Here is a 10,763-nt window from a genome sequence, read left to right as displayed (position 1 = left end):
TATGATAACCTATACTAATATGCTCTTATGTGCTTTACAACACTTTGATCAGTGCTATACTCCTTCAAAGTGTTTATTGTCAAGCTTTCCGTCTTTCTTTTCCCTTCCTTAACTCTTTTTTCCCCAGTTCTTTTATCAAATGAAAGGCACGGAAAACACCTACAAACAAAGGCGTGCGATTACCGAACAAGTGCAACACTTAAAACGAATGGCTATTTTTTTTTTTTACATTAAAGTAACCGAGCAGGTTTTTGCCAGACAAATAGACTGGCAGTTCAAATTTTGAGGATTGCAAGACTGTCTGCATGTTTTAACTGTCTCAGCGCATTTCATTTGGCATCCCCCTCCGCGACAAATCTGGTTGCAATGTTCAGAATTACACTCCATATTGCAGTTAGCTCCCGCACAGTCTTGTAAGCAATTAGTTGAGGTGCAAGACATTGAGTAGCAGGCTCCATCGTTGCAAGTTTGTGTACATTTAATGGATGCTCGGCACTCCATTCTCCGGCAGTCTCCTTCATTGCAAGTTTGATTTATTGATCGGAAAATGCCATAATGTAGCCATCCAAGAAATGAACAGCTTCGTTTCTGTGGGCACTGCTGATGACATTCACGTGTTAACATTGCACATCTAACCCTCCTTGCGATTGCCTGGAGTTTGGGAGCTTGGGCAGGAGTAACACAGCTTCCAGACTGGCAGTAACGTTTGCATTGTTCTGCTTCACATCCAAGAATACAGTTGCCTCCAGGACACCACTGGAAACATCGCTTAACATTCGACATGCAACTCATCCTACAGTCGCCACCTCTGCATGCCTGAAGACATGTCTCTGCTTCGCATTCCATCGTGCATCCCCCAGCGACACATTCCTGAATGCATACTCTTGAGTTGCATAAGTATTTCATGCATTTTCCTCCAATGCAGACCTGGGTGCATTTACGGGGAGCTTTGCAGTCGAAATGGCAACTTCCTCCCGCGCACACCTGCAGTAACGAGCTGTGATGGCTATATTTATATTTCATGTCGCAATTTCCCTCAGAGCAAGTCTGCATACAAATACTCTCTCTGAGATCGTCGTTGCAGTAAATGTATCGTGGTGCACCAAGTACTGCCTCTAAACCTCGAGTAACTTCCGCACCGTAAGTACATTCTCCTCCTTTACAAGAACGTTTGCATTTCTCTGCATTACAAATCATGTTGCATTTTCCGCCATTACAAGTCTGCTCGCATGACTTTACGCCAGGAGGGCAACGCATTGTGCATTTTCCCAATTCGCACCACTGTGTGCAGATTGTGGCTCCTTTCGAGCAGAGCATGTTACAGCCACCCATAAGACACTTCTGTCTGCAGGTCTCTCCACCACAATCCATCAGTTGACAGCTTCCTCTTGTGCAATCTTGTCTACAATACTTGGATTTACAAAAGATGTTGTTACAACGGCCAGCCACACATCGCTGAGTGCACGAGTTTGAAGCATGGCAATGCAAACGACAACTACCGCTGTTACAAGTTTGTTGACAAAGCTTATGTTGTGCGCTTTCGCGGCACATAATTTCATGATTTCCCGTTTCTCGGTATTGATGGCAAGCGTTTTTATAGATTAAGTTGCACTGCGTTGGCCGAAATCCCCGAAGGCCGCCTCCTACTCTGAGGATCAGAATGGCAACAGCAACCAAAACAACTGGGCCTAACATCTTTTCCTGGAACGTAAAAAGGTAATTAGCACTTACTAAATGACGAGATAATCCTCCAAATGGAAACGCTTTACAGCACTGCTTCAAACGCAGGTGACCCGCAGTTAACCGCAAGAAGGAATCTTCTGTTTACCGACTGAAAGAGAATATTTTGCGCGTCATTAGTTTTGAGTGGTAATGCAAATATGTTTGGCGAATGTACAATTAGAAACACTGAAGCGAGGCTCAGCGCGATCTCAAATCAGCATATTGAAAATGTGCATTAATTTCTAAGGGCCCCATGGCGTAGTTCTTAGTAGTAATTCTCCCTTGACTTGTCTCTCGGAATTTTTTCTGGAAAGGCCTTTTCTCGTGATTGTGGAACATAATGCGACCCTTCAAAAGACTTCGAGGCAATAGATGATAGCACGCCAACAACACGCTTCCGCCAGAAAACAAATTATTTCTCTTGTTTCAGTAGTCACGATAAGCAGAAAATAGCGCGATACGTCAAACAGTGAAGTATAATACATTGAAACATAAACCGTGACAAGCTTTGAAAGTAAACGAAGCGTGCACAAGTGAACTAAAAGGTATATCATCGCTTGCAATGCTTGCATAGGATGTTCCTCGGCCACAGTTATTTTCCATGATTCCGAACAACTCAGCTAAAAGTATATACTTGAAAAAAATCTCAAAAAAAGACTTTAAAGAAGAGAACAAAAAAATGATAAAAAGATGTGTAAAACTTGACAAAAGTTTCCGACACTATCAATGTTTGGCCTCCACTGGACTAACAGTTCGCCTCCCCTTCCCTCGTGAAAGTAGGCACATTCTTTGCTTGTTAATAGCTGCCTAAGTGTTGTCTTTAATCATTACACATGCAGGAAACAATACCGTGACCGAAGCGATATAAAGAGGTACGTGTTAAAAACAACCGAGAAGAAGCATATCTGCATTACTCCAAATAAAATGTTTATGTAACTCTCTAATCTAATCTTAAGTAACTACTTGTTAAAACTAACCATGTTGTAATTGTTAGATAGAAGATAGATAGCTTGCGAATCGATCAGATAACATCGTGAACCATTTGAGCAAAGGAATATAAAATGATGAAAATGGAGCAGTGGAAATGGATTTGGAACCGTGTTGTTGCTCCCCAGTAGTAAACAGACACCTTTCCGATATCAAGGTTGACAATGTTGTGTAGCAATTGTCTTGTGTGATGGAATTTCTGGCTATATCCTAATTGCTCCATAATCAACCAACTCAAGAAATATCACCTTTCAGTTTTATTTTATCTTTGGCGTGCTCACCTCTACTTATTCTCGTATCATCTCAGATTGATAGCGCGGTTTATTATAAGTTGAACTTATAAATACCATGTTATTTGGCTTTCAGAGCAAGGCACGTATGTATTTTATGGTAAAAAAAAAAATTGGCCTAGGGGGCGAAATAACTTTTAGAGATATGACTACAGCTGACGCGTGTCTGATGATATCCTTATTGAAATTAGAATAAAGTTAAAACATTATTTTAATAAACTTTCTGAAGTTTTCATCTGGATAAGCAATAGGTACATACGCTAATATCATCGAGGTAAGTTCTCACTTCGATTAAGAGAGGCTGTCAAATTTTTCCGAGTGGGGCGACCCAGTTAGCGCATGATAACAGCTTAAACGAAAACCTATAAAGCTTTTTTCGGGAAGCTCCCCTTGCCTGTATGCTAACTTCAAAACAAAGCATCTTCGATGTCGGGATCAATAGTTTGGATAATGTCGAATCCAACCAAATATCTATCAAAATGTTATAAAGAAAAACGGGTCAAAAGTCATAACAGTTCGCCAAAGATTTCATTCGATCCTTATCTAAGGCTAAGAAACTAAAGCACGTTCGCAGATAACCTCTTTGCACTGATCAGTCTGGAGAGAAACTCAAAACTGAAATATTTTCTTTTATCAAAGAGCTTCCAGCTGTTGAAAAAAGTTTTCTGTCAGGTTTGTTGCATTTCAATGTTCAACTTGATGAAGAAGAGGAAAGTTGTGAGAAAATGAAAAAGAAGAGAAAACTGCAGGTGAAACTATATTTAGCCTCTGCTGTTTCGTCTCCTCAATGCGGTATTTGTTTTTAGAATGATTGCGTTCATGACCTTCACCAGAGACTGATATTCACCGCTTAAGTATGCGAAAAAAAATATTGGAGAACCCACAAAGAAGCTTGTTACTTCTTGGGCGTTCATGACATTCTCATTGGAAATTTCTTATCCTCGCACTGTTAAAACTTACAACCTGGGGATAAAGCCATGTCGTGAGATTTTGACGTCGGCATAGGCGTTGTTTCTACCATGAAGCCTTCACTAATGTTATCTTTTAAAAGCACGATATTTAAATTTGTGTTTGCTATTGAGTATATTAATTTTTATTCTGTACTGCACCATCCCTACTTCGACAAGTGTAGATGTGCATGTTGTGCCTAGCACCGATAACCGTATTTTTAGATCCAATCAAGAACACTTAGACTCCTACTATACATTTAATGGACCTGTCCATCCACTTTCCGTGTCCATATTATTATCTATCACAGGCATAAGGGAAATTCCATTTTTCTGAAAGAAGGTCTAGTTAGATACGCCCACGAAATACCTATGGTAAATTAATTTGTGTTATCGAACACCTTCATTGTTGTTAAATTACTTTCGTGCAGTGTTCTGAGTGGGAGGTCATTGCTGTTAATCAAATGTGCTCTTTACTCGCTGTCTGTATCATCTGGCATCTTTATAATTAAATTTGTGTGCTTCATAATTATGTGTAATTCAGTGCTGACTGTCTATGGGGTCAAATAATCCAAAAGAACAATGTTACTTTTTCATTGGAATCTACAATCCCTAGAGATACATCTTTCAATGGTTCATTGATACCAAGCTCATTTGAGAGAGTGGAGAGGTGTTTGATAAGGAACAGTACAATTAAGGGTCTCGCCAGTGTCTTTATCTCTCGTTCCTATCATAAATAATATTCCTAAACGCCAAAGTCATATATTTTTGGCAGGGGAGAGGAGTGAAACGAAGACTGAGAGGGAAGGAGGGGGGTGGGGAAATGGATAGACGAGGATTAAGGGCATTGAAACAAAATGACCAACAGAAATACAAAAGCTTGATGAGGGACTGTGCGCTTAGTATATCGTAAATGTAATTAGAATTGCCCTTGTTTTTTTGTAATTTTTCTCTTCATGCTGGCAGGAGTCCATCATCCATGATGTATCTAATACCTGATATATTCTTTCTTTCTTGCTGCTTTTTTTTACTCGGGATCGGTTACATGGTTAAAGAACTACGTGCGCCTATTCTTTACGACTAAAACTGAGACAACATACGCGATGAGAAAGGAGGTACATTGATGTCGGACAAGACTCGGTATAAGCACACTTGGCAAAGCAGTAGACCTAGACATCAATTACTAGTTACATTGAAGCTGTACAGTAAATGTGCTAACACAGAGACAACAATGAGTGAAGGCGCCACTTTCGCCAAATGTGTAACAGATACTGATATCAGCAAAATACACAACACACTTACGTACCAAAGTAGTGACCAACCGTTGAAAGAGCTAAATAAGTGTTTCTAACATCTAACACTGCAGTATAGTCCTAACAGCCGCCAAGGCTGCTGTTAACCGACGAGTCTCGCAATAATGATGGCTCCTTGGTTCCATTCGGGAAATTACACACATAATGCTTCTAGCAATTTCTTTGCAATCAGGAGTTTGATCAAAGATACTATCAATTTAGTACCGCTACAGTTAGCTGGTTAATACATGATGATAAACAATATCTGCATTACTTCCTCGCCATAAAACACTTAGATCAGGAGGTAATTTAGATTTAGTTATAACATGTTTTCTTATGTTACTTAAAAAACACACTTCAAGGTTTAAATGACTCCAGTAGGTTTTATCACTGTCACGATCAAACTTAGGCGTAGGTGAAATATTTCGGGTGCTCTTCAATTGAGTCTACCCTGATAAAGATATCACATCGGTTCCAGGTATCTGAAAAAAGATTGCAAAGTTCAAAATTCATACTTGGCAGTCCTATTACAAATGAAATTGAAATTTATTTTGAGATTATTGGAGGTGAAACATTTGCGATAACAATCTTCATTAGATCTTACCGAAGTCTGACCTAAAAGCACAGTGGTCTGTATCTGCGTAAGGTACTAAATCTTCCAACTTTGTAGTCAGCTTCGACAATGAAACGCTTACTCTTAGGACTGCTTTTTGCTAAACTTTAAGAAAGTTTCTTATGAATCATTTATGTTTTTAATTCAGACTTTGAAGATTATGATGCAGTTATATGTATCTCTCTTTTTTCATGTTAGTAACAGGAGTTACCGAGTCAATGAGGACATTCCTTGCTAGTAAGTGAAGTCGTAAAATAGAAACCTTTGCATTATATTGCAAGAACTTCTCTATGTTAGTTTGCCAACAGTCACGTCGGCAAAATCGCTTACGCCGCCTTTCTATCGATAAGCTATTAATTACAACAACTTCAATTTTTCAGGGGAAATCTTTAAGCAATTAAAAGAAAAATGAAATCAAACATTTTTTTTTTTCACCATAACCTGTAGAAAAAAAAATGACATTGAGGTCTCCTGTAGAAAAAAAAAAAATGACATTGAGGTCTCCCGATAAAGCGATAATTCTAATTTGGTAAGTGTGGTCTTCATCATTCACATGATGTCTTCTGCACAGGTACAGGATCTCAACCTCATGATGCGATGACAGTTAGTATCAGAATATCTCGGCGCGTAACAGGCTTCAGGTAAATCGGAGATAAGCAAATGAGTGAATGAGAGAAAACAGCCATTTAATTTCATGGGGTAGGTTCCCTCTTTTTTTTTGTCTCTCGTATGTCACACTTTTCCTTTTACACTTGTCCTCACGAATTGACTGCTAAAAGCATAGTATGATTTCCAAGGGCGCAACCTTTCTAAGATTTTGAGGGAAGCATTCTCATCCCGAAAGTTCTTTCAGTATATATTAATTTTTCTTTAAAGCAGCTTTCAAAGTCTCCACTAGAGGTGACTGACGTACCTGGCATGATGTAAACGTAGACTTAATTTTCCACCAAACTGACAAAACTCAGGAACTTCCCTTGGGCTAAGCAATCCCGTTGAGGAAAAAAGTCCCCTCTTGTTTCAAATAAAATCTTAGAAAAAAAAACTCAGCCGACGCTAAACAGTGGGTGGGTTTAAACCTTAGCTAAGACTTATTTTTCTTACAACGCCTCTCTCCATCTTAGAGCATGAATAAGTGCCAACAAAAAAAACCTGATGAAATCATTCTGAGAGGTGACCTAGCGAAGGTTGCTCGCCTCCCCCAATTCAGGGAGGGATAACGATCCAATAGTCTCTTCATGACTATGCACGATCGGCCTTTAAAAAATTTCAAAAAATTGTCACTTAATTTGAAATGTATTCTCTTCAAGTTGATTTTAAGCCCATTACAAACAAAGTAATGTGCATTAAAAAAAACTTACCGTTGATAATCATTGGATAATGATCTAAAAAAAGCGCTGTAAACAGCGATGCGATAATCTTATCACGATTACATCAGAGTAAATTGAGTATAGTACCTCACAAAGCGATAACCTTATTACCTTTATACATTGTATCAAAGTAAATTAAAATATTTCAATTTCATCATCTTTTGCGTACTTTTCGCCTTAAAAAGACTTCTTCTCATCGCGATTTTAGCAGTCTTTTAAAAGGAGGAGATCTCATTGTATTTCATGTAAATCACATAACGCTTTTTTCTCAGGCAACCTTGGCCCAAGAGGAGATTAGTGCCAGTTTTCCTCCACTTCATTCTCCTGTATCCAACTGTTGTTAATGCCAGTTAGCTCGGAACAACGTCTAAAAGGCCAGCATTTGATAGTCATTCACGTATACATATCGTTGTATCTAAATGCTGTCGAGTTTTGGTAAACTACGGCCTGTGTGACTAGGTTTTCTATTTATATTTCACTGTTTACGTCCTAAGTCTTATGTTTTTAATTTTGACGAGAAAACTTCTTTGAACTGAAAATCACAAATTTCGCTGGACGACGGTCTTTAATTTCGTCCGTCATACTCAATTATTAGTCTTAATTATCTCTATCTATGTGTCTAGATAGCCTGTTTCTTCCTCTCGATTGAGTCAACCAATTTTTTTAAACCCCATTTTATAGAATATCAAACTAGAGTAGTTTAGCACGCCAGTTTGACAACCATTAGAAAGATAATCTTGTAATCATTTTTTTTTATTTAATTAGATTATTGATTTGACCGCAGACGGATAATTCTGTTTCCGGTTTCCAATCGCGAAACTGTTTGCATAAGACACAACTTGGCACATTTGTCCCACCAACTGAGTAATTTGGAAAGCAGGGCAATTAGTTGAAACAACACCCGAAAACACCTGTTTATATTAATGCAGGATACGCATGGTATCAAGAGTCATCTTCTCTTTATTATGAGGATAGATTTCGCCATTTTCAAATCATAGAGAGGTTACTTTGGGGTTTTTCCAATCTCTCAAATTTACTCTTTTGCTAAGGCGTTAATCTTTTTTATGTTATAGTATCTTCGTCCTTCTCTGTGTACTTAACCTTTGTAGACTTCAGTTTATGGTTGTTTCCATTTTAGGCAAGATTTATTGCAAATTTGGAAAGAGGGAAAAAAGATAAGTAATGTGCCACAGGATTCTTAACTATAAGAAGAAAAATGGACATCAAAGTCCAACAGTTGCCTATGCTTTTGCCAAAATAAACTGTCATTGATCCGGTCAAACAAAACATTAATTTTAGAAAGCAGGATTTGGCTTACAAGTCGGCAAACATACTTCCTCTTAAAGTATTATGTAAGAAAACATGAGTGGTGTGTAATCAAACCCTGGACTGTGGAAACCAATACAGAACATCAAACATGAGATTAAAAAATATTTACGATTTTAAGGTGAGTAAATACACGTAAAAAACAACTTACTATCTCTCTTATTCTCTTTATTAATAATCCTCCTGGTAAATGTTTAAATCAAGAAAAATGCAAAGCGTAAAGGCCGCCAAAAAAAGTGTGCATTAGTATACGTAATCTGCATTATGCTCAAAGAGAACAACCTTAGACTTCATCAGAGTTAAGTGCTTCTCTTGTAAATACCATTTAGATAAAAACCAAGATAGTTTGATCTTATCTATTCCACGTGTGCATTTTCCTAATGAAGAGATTTTATCTAAAATTAACATTTAATGAAAACTCATCATTAAGGTTTGAAGCTGAAAAGTGTTCCCTCAGCTTTGTACCAATCCCTATGTATTGCAGATTTCACTACTAAGCTTATCACGCATGGAGATCTTCGCGTACAGTCATAAAAAACTGGTAGAAAATTTTGAATTTCATAAGCTAGACTAAGAGAACCTGCCTCTGATGATGTTTTAAAAGAGTGGTCTTAGATACTTACTGAAACCCACCTGTTTCTTGAGACTCTTAAAGACCATTAGATTTTATCTTCTTGAGAGCTGAGGACGGTTAAAAATCCCACCAAGTTGCATTCTTCATGCCAAACGTGTCACTGACTACCTTTTCACTAAATGGCCCTTCGTTACTCACTTAAAAAATCATATTGGCACTGTTCCTACACACTGTAGATACGATAAGGTCTAAACAATTACTAACATAAAAGTTTATCATCCTTTTGTAAGAAGATGCCAACAACTTGGAGATAGAGCTTAGAAAACTTACCTTTAGAGAACCACTGACTCGAGGTGTGCGTGATAAAATCTTCGTCTGGAATAATAATTTGCGGTTACACAAACTTGACGTAGCATGAACGTTATCAGATCACAAGAACATTCTCGAATGTTATTGAATACACCATTACAGGTTCGTAAAAATCACGATATGTGATGGGGTTGATGTTGATCCTAGATGCTCTTAGGGCTTGTCGAGGGGAAACACATGAACATGATGAAGAAGATTTTTACTTAATCTATCTTGGGGTAGACAACATACCTTGGTAATACAGTGTTTTGAGCTTGGGCTGATTGATAAATCTCAACCTTCGAGATATCTGAAGTTTTCAGACTGTCAGAAGTTGATAAACTTTATCCCTGAGTGGAAGTTCGTGCAATTGGGCTCTAATATTAGGACCTGGCGAAAAAAATTTGAGTGGGGGAAGAATTTTCATAAGATTCCAGATAGGTGGAAAACGTCCACGAGGAAGGACGGCGTTGTTGTTTCTCTCGTTAATGACGTTGTTGTTATCGTAAGGATTGCTTAGTAAATGAATAACACATGTAAAGTTGAGGCGGTCAAATCAAGGGTGAAATCGAAGAAAATGTAGATGTGCGTCTGATATCAAATACCTGAAATAAGCAAATTGTCGAAATGTACAAAATCCCACACAGCCGTTCAACTGACCATTCAGCTGGTGTTTTTCGCGTATCTTCGTATCTGCGCACCTTTTGCTCCGGAAACGTCTAATGATTCAATTGAAGCCTGGTTGGATCTTATACGTAGGCTCACTTGATCGTTTTACATAACCACCCACGTGTACAGAAGTACTGTCTCGTTATTTGTTTTCAACCAAATCAGATCAGCACTGAAACAATGTTTTGAAAAGAAAAGAAGAACACGTCTTCCTTCATGCTCTTTAGTTTGAAGCTGTAGAAGTTCCAGATTACTTCCACATCACAAAAATACATTTCAAAAAATAGTATGATTTCTAAGTTCTGCTGCCTAAAATGGTCTTTTCACTTTACTCCTTAACGTAGGTGTTTCACAGGATTTTTAAAACTATGTAAGTCTTGAGAACAATCCCAGCATGAGACACGTTGCGTCTGAAACAGAGGTCACCTCCTCATACTGGAATGTTTGAAAAGAGTATGGATTTCATTAATTTTTTTTATGAAAATTAAGTTTTTTATTTTTGTCGCTAAGGGATCTCAATTCAGAGCGTTGAAGTCGTCTGAATTTTGGCACGTGGTAAATGGGAGTGGCACCTTTGGGGTAAAAGGTTTCTTGTCGTTCCAAGTCATCGGTTACTGAATGACTTTTC

At 38.1% G+C, this 10,763-nt stretch overlaps 1 protein-coding gene across 4 annotated transcripts; it reads right to left on the bottom strand.

Annotated features, from left to right (window-relative positions):
- Positions 1-55: 55 nt before the first annotated feature.
- Positions 56-10,176, bottom strand: LOC113678742 (uncharacterized). 4 transcript variants are annotated; one of them, XM_089211079.1, is made up of 3 exons: positions 10,072-10,176; positions 9,178-9,856; positions 56-1,701 (listed from the first exon to the last, which is right to left on the bottom strand). In XM_089211079.1, exons 2-3 carry the CDS (start codon positions 9,202-9,204, stop codon positions 226-228), a joined length of 1,503 nt encoding a protein of 500 aa, XP_089067205.1. In that variant the 5' UTR covers positions 9,205-9,856; positions 10,072-10,176; the 3' UTR covers positions 56-225. The 4 variants fall into 4 exon arrangements, with proteins under 4 accessions (XP_089067205.1, XP_089067206.1, XP_089067208.1 ...); XM_089211080.1 differs by lacking the exon at positions 10,072-10,176 and having other exon boundaries at positions 9,178-9,888; XM_089211082.1 differs by lacking the exons at positions 9,178-9,856; positions 10,072-10,176 and adding an exon at positions 5,253-7,612.
- Between the last annotated feature and the right edge of the window lie 587 nt (positions 10,177-10,763).

The sequence above is a fragment of the Pocillopora damicornis genome, chromosome 7 (assembly GCF_964200805.1).
Source record: "Pocillopora damicornis chromosome 7, jaPocDami1.2, whole genome shotgun sequence".
Taxonomy (NCBI): domain Eukaryota; kingdom Metazoa; phylum Cnidaria; class Anthozoa; order Scleractinia; family Pocilloporidae; genus Pocillopora; species Pocillopora damicornis.
This window is presented reverse-complemented; position numbering and strand designations above follow the sequence as displayed.